The sequence below is a fragment of the Homalodisca vitripennis genome, chromosome 3 (assembly GCF_021130785.1).
Source record: "Homalodisca vitripennis isolate AUS2020 chromosome 3, UT_GWSS_2.1, whole genome shotgun sequence".
NCBI lineage: Eukaryota > Metazoa > Arthropoda > Insecta > Hemiptera > Cicadellidae > Homalodisca > Homalodisca vitripennis.
Genome location: NC_060209.1, coordinates 5,405,910 through 5,424,653, shown reverse-complemented (window position 1 = coordinate 5,424,653; position 18,744 = coordinate 5,405,910). Strand labels below are relative to the sequence as shown.

The following is an 18,744-nucleotide window of genomic DNA, read 5'->3' as shown; positions in this document are numbered from 1 at the left end:
TGTTATAGTCTACAACCGTTAGATTTTTTAACCTATGAATATTAAAGTTTTATGTGAATCTTCCTCAGTATTAGGAATAAACACATAAATGGAAATAAAGTATATATTACAATATATCATTTTTGCTGTTAGGCTAACAGTTTGATAGGTAAAGTTTTAGAGTTATGATGTATATTTTGGATAAATAAATCTGTTGTAGAACTGATTTCTACATTATACTACCAAAAATTATGTAAAATAATGGGTTCTGTGGTTTAAGTAGATTAAAGCTTTATGTGGTTCTTTATCAGAATCTAAAATAAGTACATGTACCGAAATAAAATGTATATTAGAAATACTCGTTTATCAGTTCTCTTATAAGTTTAACGTTTAGAGGTGGAGGAATTCATTTAACTCTAACAATACCCATTCTAAGATACAAAAAGTTGTTTTCATTTTGATACACCGGAGTCGCAGCCGGTCAAACTGTACTGGTTGTCAGACTTTACATCATGGTGTCAGACGGCCCCGGCGCGGTGTGTTTCATTTACTCTCCAGTCACTTTTCAAACCCAACACTATATCAAAGTATAGAAATATTTATATATCTTTAAAGCTTATAAGTTGTGCTATAATTATTATTTGAACAGTTCCGTCAAGTGCTACAAAGTAAAAATGTAATAAAGCAAAATACTTGAAAACCCAAGATGGTAATGTTTTGTTAGTTATATCTTAAGAGATAAATATATAACAAGTTCAACAACACAAGTAACATAACACTCGTTGCATAAAATTTAATAAACAAAATAAATCTTAAGGGATCATACTTCTACAATGAATATTTACAAAGATATGAATGAATGTATGAATCTCTGAAATCAAAACCATCAGCAGGTATCGATGAACTCACTTCCACACTACTGAAACACTGCAAGGATGAAATAGTGAGTCCTTATGTCACATAATCAACCTTTCATTTTCACAGGGCATTTTTCCAACAAAACTTAAACTTGCAAAAGTATTCCCTGTTCACAAAAAAGGCAGCATAACATCAGTGGAAAACTATTATAGACCAATATCAATTCTCCCAACAATATTTAAAGTAGTGGAAAAGATCTTACTAAACCAACTGACAACACATCTAACGACTTACAACATCTTGATGACCCAGCAACATGGCTTCCTCCGTGGTAAATCCACAACAACAGCTATAGTTCAACTGTCAGAATTCATCATTGACTAACTTGAAGAGGGTACAACTGTGACTGCCATGCTGCTGGACTTTAGTAAAGCTTTTATTTGAAGGCAACTCTAACATCTTTACTACATGCCGTACTTGTATCCAGGGTTTTGAAGGCACTGTAAAATTTCAACTTATCACTAACTCTAGTTAAAACTCTACCAACAGTGAGTCATCGGTTAGACTTGTGATTTGTTTCAAAAATGGTTCTTACCAGGGCTAAAACTAAATCTTACATTCTGTCCATTGATGAAATTCTTAAAGACACTTTGAATCTTGATGATGTATCTGAGACTTTGGTTACTGATTTATGCATGGTTTTAAATAAACTAAAAGTTAATTACCCTGAGATTGAACTGTTGCACGGTTGATAACTTCTCTGAGTGATGCCGTGACTCGAGGCTCCAGCCTCCAAACATCGCTTGACACCTGCCAGCGTGAGACAGCCCAACTTGAGTCCAAATATCAGGATGAAAAAACTCGAAGAATCTCGGACTTCAATGACTCGATAACGGCACAGGATGTAGTTAATGAAGAAAAAGACTCTTTAGCTCATGAAAATAGTTGCCTGAAATCTAGTATTAGTAAACTTAAGGATGAAATTAGTTTGATGGAAAGCCAAAGTATTACTGTACAAAAGTTACTATCTGAGAAGGAGAGTTTTATCTCGAATCTTGAAAATCAAATTGAGCGGCATCAGAGGCAAAATGTCGAATTAATATCTGTTCAAAGTAAATTGGCAGCTCAGTTGCGAGATGCAGAGGAAAAATCTTGGCATAACAGTAGGTGGCTAGAAGATAAAATTATCGATTCCTATTTCGAATCCTTTGCTGACAAACAGACGAGTAAAGATTCGGAAACTCTCTTTTTCGGTCCATCTGTTACGCAATTTGTTAAGTTGGGTGATTCTAGTGATGTTTTGCCAATTCTAGAGGAATTATCATTTTATAACTCAAAATATGCGTTTTTTTGTGTAGGCAATAACCTTGATAAAATTAAAAGTGATTCTGGTGATCACTGGAGTTTACTATTCGTAGACTTGTTTGTAAAGCAGGCATTCCATTTTGATTCGCTTGGCAAACACAATCTCTTAAGTGCGAACATTTTGATCGAAAGACTTAATGCTGGACTTACTCTTGTTGAGGTGGATTGTGCAAAACAAAACAACAACTATGAGTGTGGCTTGAATGTCTTGATGTATGCTAAATTGGTAAATGAAGCTTACTGTAATAAGATGTTGCAGATAACGTTTCTTGATTGGTACACTGATGTGATATTGCATGTAAATTCTGATTGAAGTGGGGTTTGTTATTCAAGTAGCTTGATAGTGTCGCCAACTGATCAACCTGAACTCATTAAAGTACAGCTTAAACCAGCTTCCCTGGAGGCTGGAGGGGAGCAGTCAGATGAGTTAGGTTGGGTAACTGTCCAAACTTCCAGTAAAATTCACTCCCAGTACCTCTCTTGATGTCTCTTTTGAGCACAATAATCTTTACTCCATCCTCTCTTCCCTTGACGAATCTGAACCTCCTGGTGAGGTGGTAGGGGCAACTCCAAGAGTAAGTGGAGATTTTGGTAGTCCAATAAGATTGCACAACTCTCCTAGTCACCTTAAGAGACACAAGACTTCTAGGTCAAACAAATGTGCTAATAGTAGAACAAATGTAATCAGTACGGAAGTGTTAAGCTTAACACCAGAATATTGCGATGAGGAAAATGTCTCTCCTTCTGTTTCTGTAAGACTTCCAAGAAGGAAAATTAGGTTGTTAACCGACAGTCATGGTAAACTGCTAAGTAACTTGTTACAAGAAAAATGTAATAGTGGTTCTGATGTTCTTTCTTTTGTCAGACCTGGTGCTAAGTTGGATCATGTTGTACATGATATAGATGATGTATCTAGTGATTTATGTAAAAATGATTATTTGATAATTTTTGGTGGGACCAATGATGTAAACTCTGGATACTGTAGTATTGAAGATTTATTGAACTCATTTACCAGATTATTGACATCGACTAGCAACACAAACGTGATTGTGGTTGGCCTTCCTTATAGACGGGATAGGCCTGATCTAAATAGTTTGATTTCTAAGATTAATATGACAATTTTTCAAATCGTTTCACAGTTTGTTCATGCCCATTTCCTGTCACTCAGCTCAGTATTCAAGCCTCAACTTTACACCAAATTTGGCCTCCATCTTAACATTTCAGGGAAGAGGAGGATAGCTAGTCTCCTTTTTAACATGATGCCTGTTGATTGTAGCTCCCAAACCTCTCCTATTCCTGTCTTAATTAACCGAGATCTCTCATATAACTATATGTCCGAATCACTCTCAGTTATGTCGGATACAGTGCCGAAAGACACCTATCCTCTTAAGAATGACTGTTTTTTGAGGGCTGTTTGCTGAGAGTGGATAGTGTTTTAATGAATGGTAATTGTTCTTTGGTGAGCAGGCCTCTATTACACAGTCTACGAGTTATCCATCAGAATGTGCAGGGTGCCAAGGCAAAAATGCCTCAAATTGAAGTTTTACTTGATCTATACTCCCCAGATTTGTTTTGTATCTCTGAGCATTTTTTTAATAAAGCGGACCTAGACTCTTTCAGCATGCCTGGCTACTGTATTGCTTCGGGGTACTGTCGTTCTATCTTAAAAAGAGGAGGCGTTTGTATTTTAGTTAAGGAACTACTTAAGTTTTATGAAATTGATATGTCTGAGTTCTCGATTGAGGGTGTTTGTGAGTTATGTGGTGTTAGAGTTGAGTCTGAAGCAAATAGTATTACTTTTATATGTGTCTATAGACCATCTAATCAGAGCATTTCTGAAATAAATGACTTTTTTCTATCGATTCAGCAGTGCTTGGAAACCTGTATCCATCTTGACAGATGGATTGTTTTGTATGGTGATTTCAATATAGATTTTTCCACCATTAGTCAGTCATCTAAAATTTTTATCGATCTGATGAGTTCGTTCGGCTTGGTGAGCACAATAGACACTTTCACTCGAGAATTTAATGGTTCCAGTTCACTCATTGACAACATATTTAGCAATATTCCAAAGAATATGTTTTCACCTCAGGTTCTAATTACTGGAATTTCCGATCATCATGCGCAAATTGGAGACATTGCCTCATTTGTTCCTTCAACCCACAATATTATTAAATTTACATTCAAGCGGTGCTTCACCTCGGACGGCATTCGGGTCTTGAGGAGTCTTCTGGAGGATGAATCATGGCATGAGCTTTTTGGAGCCGCTGATGTTAATGAAATGTTTGACTTATTCCTTGCAATTTTGTCATTTCGTATTGATTGTGTTTTTCCTACAAAAAAGATTAAGTTCGGTACATGGGGCACTCAGATGAGGATTCCTTTGGACGAAGATCTAAAAAAACTTCATAATCGCCTTTTGTTTCTCTACTCGCTGTCTAAGCATCTTGACTCTTCTCATCCTTTGAGAGTTTCTTTTATTCAAACCAAGAAGGAGTTTAGGAATCGCATCCATTCCGCCAAAGCGAAAAAAGTATTGACCTACATCAGCGGGGCTCAGAATAAACAGCGAGCTGCTTGGAATGTGGTTAAGGATCTCATTCTTGATAAGAAAGCTAAGGCCTTTACACATATTACGCTTAATGACGAGAATGGCGATCTGATGAACAATCCTAGGATGATTTCAGAGAAATTTAACATCCATTTTACAGAAATAAGCCAGAGTTTGAGAGACTCTGAAGGTAGTTCTTCATTTGTTCCTCCAAAATCATTGTCTTCGTCGAGTATGAGTTCCTCTATATTTTTTGCTCCAACTGATAAGAATGAAATCATCTCAGTCGTAAAGTCCTTGAAAACAAGCAATTCATCGGGATCTGATGGAGTTTCATCCAGGATTTTGTTGAGCTGTATAGATATATTGGCTGATCCTCTTGCACAGATTGCGAACTCGTCATTTGAATCTGGGAAGTTCCCATCACACTTGAAGCTCTCAATTGTAAAACCTATATTTAAGAAAGAAGGAAGACCAAATGAACTTAGCAATTACCACCCCATTTCGATCCTTCTACATTTTCAAAAGTTCTTGAAAGGCTTGTGCTAACCAGACTTTCCAATTACCTGTCTGTCAATGGAATTTTACATGACCATCAATTTGGCTTTCGTGAGGGGTTGTCTACAGTCAATGCAATTTTTAGTCTTCTAACTGAGGTATCAAACTCATTGGATAACAGGAATCACGTGTTTGGCCTATTTTTGGATCTTACGAAGGCTTTCGACGTTGTGGATCACGGGTTGTTGCTCAAAAAACTTGAAAACTTGGGTATTAGAGGGAAAGCTTTTGATTGGATTGCTTCTTATCTCCTGAACCGTAGACAAATTGTTGAAATTCCTTTTATTGATGATACAGGGTGCTTGAGAAAACAATTTTCTGAGGAGCGAGAAGTACGCACTGGAGTTCCCCAAGGCTCCGTACTTGGTCCTTTATTATTTTTACTATTCATAAATGACATCCATCGAAGCGTGAAAGGTTCAAAGTTGTTTTTGTTTGCTTATGATACCTCCTTGGTCATCTCTGGTTGCAATCGAGCCGAGCTTGAAATCCAAACCTTGCCAGTAATTTGCTGCAGTGGTTGGGTGAAAACTCTCTGTTTGTAAATACATCTAAAACCAATTTTCTTGATTTTGGAATTAGAAAGTCTGCTAAAACGTTGATTGAATCTCAAAACATTATGATTGGAGAGTCAGAAATGTGTCCTTCTTTGAATGTTAATTATCTTGGAATGGTTTTGGATGATCAGCTAAACTTTTTTTTAGCCACATTGATAAAGTCACGAAAAAACTAAGCAGCTGCATATTTTTGATGTATAGACTATCCTGTTTTGCTAGTGAGGAAATTCTTTTGCTTACTTACTATCGCTGTTTTTATCCTTACCTTTGCTATGGAGTCTCTATATGGGGATACGAGAGTAAAAAAACTCAATATGTTTTTCGTCTCCAGAAAAGAGCTATAAGGATTATTTTCAAGTTGAGTCGTTCCCAGTCTTGTAGAGGTTTCTTTCGCAGTAATAATATCCTTACGTTCCCATCCATTTATATCCTTCAGTGTCTTTCTTTTTACAAAAAGTATCCCCACCTTTTTTCAGTCAACGTTAATCCAGCCCATAATTACTCCTTAAGAAAAAGAAACAACCTAATCCTACCCTGCCATAAAACATCTTTTTTGGAAAAACAAAGTCTTTACTCCTGCATCCGCCTTTTTAACTCTTTGCCATCCTGCTTGAAAATTGTTGTGGACGATAGGGAATTTCAAAATCGTCTGAAAAAATTTCTTATTTCGAGAGAATATTACAGTGTCCGGGAATACGTTGAGGATAATAAATTGTAGATCACTCCTGTTATATTGATTTGGTCTTGTTGTGTTTGATCTGTCAGTAGTGTATACCTTAAGTTGGGATATTATAATTTTCTTGACGAATGCCTATGCATGTTATGTTTTTGGCAATAAATGAATTGATTGATTGATTTTAAATGCCTAAACCACTCTCTACTTCTCCAAAAAGTAGGGAACATGGGCATTAGAGGAGCATCACAAAACTGGCTTGCTAGCTACCTGAAAGACCGAGAGCAACTAGTTGAATTGAACTATACAAACAATATTACATCCCATAAAGCAAGATCTACCTTACTCCCTATCACTAGAGGTGTCCCTCAGGGATCGATTTTGGGATCAATGTTTTTTATTCAGCTAACAAATGATCTTCCAAGCTATCTTCTTGATTGGGCCCAAACAATGCTATATGCAGATGACACAGCCCTTCTTATTGCACAAAAAGACTCAATATCCCTCGAATTTAACTCTTTTTTAGCCTTGAATATGACCAAACAATACTGCCAACATAATAATCTTGTTCTTAATGAGAGCAAAACACAGCAACTTATATGGAAAGGCCGAAGAACCAGTGATTACTATGCCTTACCAGAAATAGCTCAAGATAACGAAGCAAAGTACCTCGGCATTATAATAGATGACAAGCTATCTTGGGTAATTGAAACATCATCTCTTAATTGTTTAAATAAAATTAACTCTTTTTTAACTAAAAAAAATTTGTTACTTAACCCCAGCAAAACACATTTTATACCCTTTAAAACACACCAATCGAAGTTTAATTTTCAATATGACATTAAGATAAATAACCAAAATATAATGGAGGTAGAGGAAACTTGTTTCCTAGGTCTAATAATAGATCAAAATTTAAGCTGGAATCAACATGTACAAACCATAATAAAAAAAGCATCATCTGGCCTGTACGCCCTTAGGCAAATGGCAAACCTTTGTAACCAGGATACTTTAAAACAAATTTATTTTTCTTTAATACATTCCCATATAAGCTACGGGATCAGTGTATATGGAGCTACTTCAAATAAAAACCTTGAAAAAATTCTTATACTACAAAAAAAATCAATACGGTTAATTCTAAATTTACCATGGCAAGCAACCGTTAAACATTTATTTGCATAATTAAGAATTTTAACTGTTTACAGTCAATACATATACGATACAATAACTTACAAAAAATTTAAAAATATACCTAACTATACCACTCATAGATATAATACTAGGAGTGGTATAATTTTTGAAAATCATAAATTAGAGCTGTTTAAAAAGAAAACTGAATACGCCGGTACACGATTTATTCAATACATTCCTATTGACATAAAAAAAATTGAAGGAATCAATCCGTTTAGAAATAAATTAAAAAATTATCTCATATCACGATCATTTTATTCTTTTGAAGAATTTTTTGAGGGCTTGGGCCATTAAACAAAAATAAAAATTGAGTTGATTTTAGTTGTTTAAATTAACAATATCTATGTTAAGTTAACATAAGATTTTAGATAGGTTAACCTGTATCTGTGATGATATAATCCACACATTGACAATCTCTGTAGTAAGCTTAACTCCAGTATTTATTCTATTAAAAGAGTAAAAAGTTCTTAACCAAGATACTACCAGGACAGCATATTTCTCTCTAGTTGAGTCCCACCTGAGGTAAGGATTATTAGCATGGGGCAACTCTTCAGCAAGAAACAGAGACCGTTTTATAGTTCTGCAAAAAAAGGCTATTCGAATATTAGCAGAACTGACTCCTCACGAGTCATGCCGTCAGGCTTTTGAAGAACTTGAAATCCTGACAGTGGTCTCACTCTATATTTGCGAGGCCACCTGCTACACAATAGCTCAGACACCTGACCACCTAGATAACAATCATAACTATAACACTAGAAATGCATAAGACTATGCCCTGCCAACACACCACCTGACTCTGTTTTAAAAGAAATCTACCTACATGGGGAGAAAACTTTTCAACCAACTCCCAGAAGATCTGAAGAGACATAGAGAAGACAAGAACCTCAAGATATCACTCAAGATATGGCTGCTACAGAAATCTTTTTACACCCAAGAAGAATTTTTCAATGCCTGACTATTTATGGTAACATTTCTGTACCATATATAAACTTAGCTTCATCATCTATTTTTAACTGTTACCTATTTATATCTTCTTGACTGATTTCAACTAAGCTATTATTGTATATACAATTTTAAGATATGAAATGTACAAATCATTAATAATGAGGCCATTACTGTACTCTATGTTCATGTAAATAAAGAATTTTGATTTATTTGTTTGATTGAGACAAACACAACCTTTGAGTGAGGGTGGAGGGATAAACAAGAGGGTTAGGGGTGGGAACTTTTAGCCAGACACTTGTCTATGTTAGTATTCAATGAGAGACAATTCAGCTATACAATATTTTCCTTTATCAGCTGTTTTACAGAACACAATGATGGACTATATCGTTAGAATGTCCTTCCTAAGCTTGTAAATACATGCAACGCCAATCATTTGTTGATGGCGACTAACCTGTTATTCTTCTTTGTCTGACATTTGTTTTGAATTGTTTGCTTATATTGTAAGGACATTTTTTATTATGCACAAAATGATAAGCTCGAACGCTCAGGTGATTATGAAGCTGGTTTAAGGTGTTGTGCATTCAATGTGAATATAATTATGATATGAGGTAATTAAAGTGACAGATAATTAATTATTTCAATGCTAGTGAAATATAATCGTACCAATAGTCCATGTGAGGAAATTTGGATAGGGTAAAATTAAATTCTATCAGATGTAGAAAAATCAGTTATTCTTTATTATAAGAAAATGTTGACATCTTCCAGCCTTAAAAACAATTAAACCATCAAGTTATGTTTTTCATTTAAACAAGTTAAATAAAAAGTTACACAATTCATATTTAAGTAATATATTCACAGATACTTTAATGACATTGAATGAATACTTCCAATTTGAAGAACATAAAACTGACTCACAGCATGGAATGTGCTAACGACAGGAGTAGGGGATGTCTAGTTTCTGACGTTTGCGAGCCTTCATGCCCGAGAAGAACTCTTTAATATCTTCCTCTCTCACCACCTTCTTGTTCTCCGCAAACTTGGCCAAGTACTCGCTCAGGTGAGTCTTCATCTCGTTGTAGCCTGAAATCGTACATACAGTATCATCAAACATATTAGGACCATTTATGATTAGGATAGAGTTTGTTGTATTTGGGCTGTGAAAAATGTTCTAAGAATATTTGCAGAAAAGGAATGAGCAGGATTTCCTTCCACTTTCAATTTGTTACAAGTTTATTATTTAATATTAAAAAGGGTAATTACAAAAATTTATACAATGTACATTTTACAATAATAATATTTTCTATTAGATATAAGAGCACAAGTGTTACAGTTAAACTAAACAATAACAACAATTACAATGTTTATCAAAGAATATATTTAGTTTAGGTATTGTGAGAAAAGCAGGCTATAATTTTGTTAATGTTTCATAAATGGATAAGCTTATTTTTGTATAGGCTAACATTAACCCATTGAGTCCCACGATGTCGACTATGTCAACCAACATTGTAAAATATGCATTTATATTATTTTGATATTTTACTATGTTATTTTGGTTAAATGACTAGATATTGTTATATTCGATAAGTTTCAAATATGTCAGCATATAACAGACTATCATTTATTGGAAGAAATAATTAGATTAGATTTAAAAGGCCTTTGTTTAGCTTTATCACCTTTGTAAACTGGATGTTAGTGTCTCTAATGAATTTATTGTCAAATGATTGTCCAGAGAAACTTTGCCACCGATGACAGTGTGCATCTCTGAACTATTTCCTAATAGCTTGGTAAGCATTTGACTTGCTTACACCACAAGCCTGTTCAGGTCGAAGAAAGTGCTTCCTTGAGCCAACAGTTCCTCAGGGAGTTCATCGCCCCTAAAACACTAGCTAGAACGGAAGGGATTCCCATACCAGGCTTGAAGTAAGTTCCCTTGAGTTAAGGGTTGTAAGAACGGCTTGCCTATCAGATAGTGTCAATACCTGTTCAATCCTGTACTAGAATAGAATAGAATAGAATAGAATAGAATCTTTATTCACCACAAGATATTCCATAGAATACATAGGCAAGTCATGTAACTATGAGATTAATATTTCTACACACAAGCCATTGTTTACATAAATAAACCTAAGCCAATGGACTATTTTAAGACTACAGTAGGCCCTATAATATAAATAACAGCAATATAGTATTACAATACTAGTAAATATTTTAATCAAAATAGCATTTTATAAATTACAACAGGCCTAACTTAAACATTATAATAAACAACACATTGGACATTACAATAAATAGATATTATTTTACTTAAACATATATTTGTTTAGCACAAAGTGACAAAAGATTCTTTGAAAGCGTCAGGTCAGGCTAAAATCCAATTCGGACCAACTCTCAGAAAGAAATTCTTCCACTTTATAAAACGGGATTTTTTAATAAAAAATTTATGATACAGATTTTAAATTTATCATTTTCTAACTTCTTGACTTGGTCGGGTAACTTATTCATTAATCGGCTTCATATAACTATGGGATTTCTTTCACTTTTTAATAGCCTATTTTGGTGGTAAATTAATTAAATTTGCAGATCTAGTATTGTGGGAATGAATGGAGCTTCTTGTATGTACCTTGTCTAAATTAGCTCTCAAGTACATGAGACACTGAAATATGTATAGGGAATGTAAAGTCAATATTCTTAATTCAATAAATAATTGTTTACAATGGGCTAATCTATGGGAACCAGTAATTACTCTTATAGCTTTTTTTTTGTGCAACAAATATATCTTCTGACTTGGGAGCACCACCCCATACTATTAAACCATAAGACATATGGGCATGAAATAAACCAAAATAGGCCTGCCTTAGGCCTTCCCTTTCCAACTCACCACTTAACCTTTTTAAAGCGTAAGTGCTTTTACTAAGCCTACTTTTGAGGACAGATATGTGTTGGTGCCAATTAAGGGTTGGTCTAAAGTTAATCCTAAGAACATTGGACTATCTAAGTTCATATTTTTTTTCTTTTAAGAGAAAAAAGTACAGTTTTGGTTTTTTCCTTGTTTAACACTAGTTCGTTAGCAGCCAACAATTCTCAATGAGGGTTTTGATTATATTTAGCATTTTCTAATGCCAGACTTTCACTATCATGCCTAATTTAAGACAGTAGTGTCATCTGCATAGAGAATAATCTCCGCAGGAATAATACTACTGAGGTCGTTAAACCATAATAATAAATAATAAAGGACCCAAAACAGATCCCTGCGGAACACCGCACGTGACAGGCAAGAGACATGAGGATTCATTACTGTCTTGTACATATTGTACTCTGTTCTCAAGGTAGGATTGAAAGATTTGAAGAGCCACACCCTTTACCCTAAAATACTCAAGCTTAGAAAAACTATAAGATCGTGTGAAACACAATCAAAGGCCTTGCTGAGGTCACAGAACGTGACCGCAGCAAGGTCCTTACCCTCAAAACAATCATGTATACCCTCAACTAGCTTTATAAAGGGCATGTGTGGTATAGATAACCCATTTCTATAGCCAAACTGATTGTTACATATTAGCCTATTCAATTCAAAATAAAACATTAATTGTTTGCCTATGATTAACTCTAAGACCTTAGAAAAGACAGGAACTACGTTATAGGCCTATAATTATTCAAGTCATCTTTTTACCTTTCTTAAATATAGGAATGACCTTGCTTATTTTTAAACAATCTGGGAAAATTCCTTGGGCCAAACATTAATTGATTAGCCTTGTCAAAGGATTCAAAATACAATCTATTATTTTTTTTCAGTAAAACGTTACTCAAGCCATAATGGTCCTTACTATACTTACTAGACAAATGACTAACTGCATCCAAGATAATTTTTTCAGTTACATAGCTAAAACTTAACCCTACCATATGCTCAGGTACCTTGCAATTATTTACATACTGCATTGCTTTAAAGCCCATTAGCTGCTACACTGTTTAATTTCGGCTTTACATTACTGGCAATGTTAATAAAAAAACCTGTTATATTCATCTGATGAAAAAATATTTGGGTCTTTTGTTTTAGTTTCATCACCTTTCCTACTTTTATTTACAATCTGCCAAAGGGTTTTGCTCTGATTTCCTGACTCCTTTACTAGTTTAGAATTATATTGTTTTTTTGTGTGTTTAATTTGCTTGCGATAATCTTTGGTACTTTGGGATATATACCGACCACACCCGCATGAAGAACACAACAATATAAATTGATAGAAACAAACGTGATAGAACGAAAAAACAACTCTTTAATTACTAAATTACAAACTTAAAAACGATTATCAATTTATTAATGGCCTTCCTGTGACGCCCGGAATGCAGCCAATATCACGGAGGAGTGAGCGATAGTGGATTTCCCGCCTTCAACCGCAACTGCCGACCGCCACATGTATTCAGCTAGGTATGGAGTCAAGATGGTGTCGTGCTGTTCCTCGTTGTTTTTTATTGCGCCATTTAGCTGAACCCCACATTCGCTCAACCTGTTGAGTATTAGCACCAGTTTCTGGGTCGACAAAATTGTAGCGATGGTTAACAGTGAAATGTTCAAAAACCTGCTGCTTCTAATTCTGCCGTTTTGTAACCTCTCCAACAGTCCGAAACAATTGTACTTCCTGGTTCAACGTGGAGTTGAATTTGTTCCATCAAGGTTTTAGCTCCACGATTCGGAAACTTGAACCAAAAATCTGCCTCCGGTTTCCCGGCATAAACCCCCAAATATCCACTGTTGCGGCAAGACACGTCCCACATTATTTTTCCGTTTGGTAAAACAAACTTTTCGTCTATTTCGACAATACGGCTAACTCCTCCAATCCTACCACTGTTTTTTTCGTTCCACAGAGAACGCACACACCTCACGGAGATAGTTATTCCAATCAACAATTGTTTTACCGGTAATCTCCAACTCTCGTTCACACCACGCCACAGATGTCAGTTCGTAAACCCAGCAGTAGAGGAAACGAACCGCAGTAACAAATGGTATTCTACTGTTAGAAAACCATGTGTCAACGCGCAAACCAACTTTTTTAAGGCAAGGTCGAGTCGTACATTTCCAAAACGGAGCCTTATCAAACGAATAAATTGTCATGTCATGTCCCATTCAGGCATATTTTAGATTTAGGCAACAAGTAATGATCTTGTAAAAAAACGAATGGCCCCCTCTTTTTCGCTCCCTGGTAAATCCCAAATTCTCATAGTGTCACCCATCACTAATCTATTAGACTCATAGTAAAAGACGGAAGTGCAACAAAGCGAAGTACTCGACAGACACTGCGGTACGAAAGTACAACAATGCGGCGCACCAGCTGATTCTATTACAATTCAATTTATATTTCTGATCAGCCCTTCTAGAATTTGATATTTTACTGATAGGTACTATCTCGAGGGATGTTTTTCTGTCGTTGACATCAGCGCGGGGCAGCACCGAAGGTGCTGCCGAAGCCCGCGCTGATGGCCGAGGCACTCGCATTTTGGGTGGCAGAGTGTGATAAGAATAGAGTGTGATAAGAATAAAAACAAGTTTTTGTGGTTGGAGAAATGTAGAGGTAAAACACCGAAGTACACACAAAGCGAGGACGGCGAGACTGCAATCACGTTATCTACTAGACCGCTCGACTTTGACCTCCCGCTCGACTTTGACCTCTGTCCTGAGGATGGGGAGGGGTTTGCGATAAGACAATTCCGGTTTTATATTGACGAAATATTGTTTTACGCTAATCTAGTAATCAATAGAAGCAAAACGTTAAATAACGATTCATTTCTGGGTGTGGTCGGTATAATCCCAAAGTACCTAATCTTTTTTTTTCAGATTTGTACAATACATTATACATTTCAAACTCATGCCCTTTTGAAGATTTTAAATGTTCATAAAGTAAGTGAAGCCTATCTTTTTTAGCACACAGCTCATCAGTGTACCACTCTACATTAGCCTTAGAACCAATATTTACTGTATTTTTCCTTTTAATCTTAACCTGTTTTATTAAAGCTTAAATTAAAGTAATACCGAACTGTGAGCATAAAAGCATTGAACATTTCATTTACACTAGTTTTAGCAAATAAAATATCACTCCATTTTTCTTTGGCAAGGTAAAATCTGAATACATTGATGTTAGAGTCACTTAGAATAGGAACAGTCTTTAAGCTAGGACCCATATATGACAGTTCTTTTTTAGCAAGATAAGAGCTATTTTCCTTATAAGTACTGTTAACAATTAATAGCTGTCCCAAATGGTCACTCACATGACAGTTTAATAACTGTAGCAGTACAATTTTGTAAGGTCAAAGAAGTAAAAAAATTATCTAAGCAGTTTTTATACCTCGAGTAGGTTCGTGAATGGTCAGTTGTAGGGCCATAAGTAAGACACAGGTTCACAAACTGGTCTGCGTCTTTATCACTAGTTAAAAATTTTAGATTAAAATCTCCACAAATTATAGATTTTTGTCAAGTCTATTAATATATGATAGTACTTTTTCCATTGTATTGAGAAAAGAAATAAAAATCTCCATTCATACTCCTGTAAACTGTAACCAGCACTAGGTCCAGGTCAACAACTTCAACACAGCACAGATCACAGTCACCAATTTCAACTGACAAACTATTAATTGCTTGATTTACCTTTACTTGTTGAGAAGAGTATCTTGAGTAAATAGCAGTCCCTCCATGACCAATAGTTGTTCTACAAAAATTAGACACTAGTAGCCTATCATTAATAAGTAAGTACTCGTTTAAACTCGTCTTCCGACATCCAGTGTTCTGTTTATGCACAGAAAAATCTATGTCATACTCAGATAAAATCTGTTCAAGCAGCTGAAACTTTATTTGATAAAGACTGTACATTCTGATGTAAGAAATTAATTGAAGTTATTTTAGAGGGCTCCTTACAGAATGTCTGGAGTTTTTCCGAATGAGTAGTTTCACTAGGGTTGGGACAAACCAGGCCTACTGACATACGCCTAACACTTTCCACAATTTTATTAGCCAGCCACTTTTTCCCTTTTAAATTCAAGTGCGACCCATGTCTTGTATGTAGTGTTCTCTCTGCCGTGCTTGCCTTAACTAGAGTAACATTTTTATGTTTGTCACACAGTTCTTTTAGAGCAAAATTTGTATTGTTGACTTCAGTGTTAACACATGACCAGTTCACTAAGTCATGCCTTTTTGGCAAGTCTACAAGTATAATATTGCAAGTAGGCCTACCATTAAATTCTAATAGACTGGAAATTTTCTTGAACAGCTTCCAATGATTCATTTTTTGATACATCATTCGTACCTGTTATAAGAACTACTACATCTTCACTTTCAACTTCATTTAGGTTATTGTAAATTTCAGCCACTTGTTTTGTCCGAGCACCTGGTCTCACAAAGCCAACAGCCTCATAAGAGGATACTTGTTGATTTATTTCCCATGACAAATCTCTACCGTGACTGTCGGCACATATCCATATCTTTTTTTGCTTTTTGTTCTTCTTTAGTCTGAGCTTCAGTTAAGATATCCTCGCTCTCGGAGGTTGAGCTAGGTTCATCTTCTAAAGACAAAGTCTCATAGCGGTTAGGGGTCTCAAAACCTTTTTTCCTCCATAGGTTTGGTTGTAGGCCTAGCTCTATTCGACTTTTTTTTCAATATTGACGAGAAGGTTTTCTGGTAGCCTACCTCCAAACTTAGCCTAGGCTTGGTCTTATCATTGCCTGTCTTGTCACTATTTATGGCCAGTGTATTTTTAAACTTTTTTATTTCTCTTTCTAATAAGATAATTGTCTCTTCCTTCGTAAGTACAAGAGTTTCTAATTGTGTGTTATGATTTTTTTTCAATCGCTGTATTTCTTCGCATGATTGGTTAAGATCGTTCGATAGTGTTTTTATTATTAAGTCCTGGTTTTTAATCTGCTGAACTAGCTCAGGCCGTAACCACTTCATCCTCTTCTTTGTTTTCAACATTTTGAATACTTGATTTACTACATTCATAGCATGTCCACTTTAGTTGTTTTAGTTTAACCTTCTGGTATTCTTCATCTGAAAGGTTATCAAGACATTTACGATGGTACCATTGCAAACAGCTACTACATAACACTGCAATACTGTTCTTGGTCACATTCTTGAGACAATTACCACAAGGATTCTTTGGCAATTTCTTAGTCATAATACTTTTTATGTAATAAAGTATAATACTGTCAAAAAGTATACGTTAAAATTAAGGTTAAGGTTAAGGTACACCGGTAGTCTGAAACTAATTATTGATGAATTGAGGTTATAGCTGTGTCACCAATAAACTGTGCATTCCTATTTTACAGAACACAGACCAAGCACACCATCAATTAAGATTGTCAATGTTAAAAGTACACTTAAACTACCGGTCACTGTTTTGAACCTAATCCTAACCTCAGTTATGCTAAGGCTAGTTCAGACATATCTGTCAAAACACACAAATTAGTCTATAATAATAGACTATATATTAGTTTCTATTTTGTTTTGTTAGCGATCACAATATCTTGTGTCCATTTATTACAATTTTGATAGAAACCAATCCTTTATACTTCACTCTTCCAAATACGTTTCTAACCTTACAAAACAGGCTGTAAGTAAAACGATAAAGTGTAATAAAAAATCACAATTCAGTACAAATTTAATATGTCACTTCTTTTATGGCGATGTATTGAGTTACTTTATGACAAAATAAGTTTTTAAACTGTTAAAAATTACCGAAATACACTCAAAATGTGAGCTCAACACTCAGACAATGTTTTACTACTAGCCGCCATCTTGAAAGGTCATAGAGCCGCCATAGAGCAAGCTATAATAGCTTAGAGAGAGAGAGAGAGAGAAACTTTATTACATAAGCTTTGAGCTTAGAAATGGTGTCACAAGATACATTATTTTAAAATTCTCAAGTCACATCTTTAAACAGTTTTTGAGTTTGATGTCTTCAGCTTGTTGGCCTTCTATCACAGCGGGCCACAAACTCCTCAATGCTATACACAGGGTCCTCAAGCATCCACTTCTGAAGTCTTCTCTTGAGTGTCTTCGGGTTCCCGCATTTTAAGTCCACTGGAAGGAGGTTAAAAAGTCTGGATCCAGCATATGACGGCTTCTTAGAAAAACTGGAGGTTCTGTGTACAGGGAGATTGAAATTATCACGGTTTCGGGTGTTGTGTTGATGCACATTTGAATTTCTTGGTAAGTTGAGGGTAGTCGAAAAGGCAACAACCTCGCAGATGTAAATGGCAGCTAATGGAAGGATTTGGAGAGTTCTGAAGACATCCCTGCAACTATCTTCCCTCTGAAGGCCCCCAAGAACTCTAACAGCACGCTTTTGAAGAACAAAAACTCGCTGGGTGTTTTCCTTTGAACAATTTCCCCAGAAAATTATCCCGTACCTCAGTTGGGATTCAACAAGTGCATGATATGCTGCCCGTGTTGCATCAACTGTTCCAACACTGTTGATTCTTCTCAGGGCAAAGATGGAAGAGCTGAGCCTTCGGCAGAGGTAGTCGATGTGGGCGTCCCAACATAGTTCTTGATCCAGGATTATTCCGAGGTGTTTGGTTGACTCAGTAACCTGAATGTCTGGAGGACAGGTGATGTCATTTTTAAATTTGCCAAAGAATACCTGTTGAGTTTTGTTTTCATTGAAAACCAGGTCATTGTTGGCGCAGTATTCCATGGCTTTACTGATAGAGATAAAGTTGCTGATCTCCAGAGGCTCCAGTTCTCTGTTGCTGGTCAAGAGCACCGAGTCATCTGCAAACATGACGGTGTGGCTGTAGGTGTCCATGTATTTGGGGAGGTCTGCTGAAAAAAGTGCAAATAGGACAGGGCCCAACACAGACCCCTGGGGCACTCCTCTAGATACACCCAACAACTCCGATCTCACTACACTAGTGGTTCCCTTAACAGTATGTTTGATCTCAACTAGCTGCTGCCTGTCAGAGAGGTAGGATCCAAACCAGGCGAGTGCTGATCCAACTATACCAAAAGTTCGAAGTTTTTCTTATATTTCAGTCTGACAAACTGTGCCATGCTCTGCCAGACTTTCACTGAGAGCTGTTCTGAGAGATG

The 18,744-nt window shown here is 35.9% G+C and overlaps 1 protein-coding gene across 1 annotated transcript in view; it reads right to left on the bottom strand.

The window, feature by feature from the left end:
* Positions 1 to 9,506: 9,506 nt before the first annotated feature.
* The window catches only part of LOC124356549 (putative E3 ubiquitin-protein ligase UBR7), a 64,980-nt gene continuing 55,742 nt past the window's right edge, over positions 9,507 to 18,744 (bottom strand). The window contains exon 12 of the mRNA XM_046807616.1: positions 9,507 to 9,754. Coding sequence (XP_046663572.1) covers positions 9,603 to 9,754 — 152 coding nt within the window. The 3' untranslated portion in view covers positions 9,507 to 9,602. The remainder of the gene's footprint in view (positions 9,755 to 18,744) is intronic.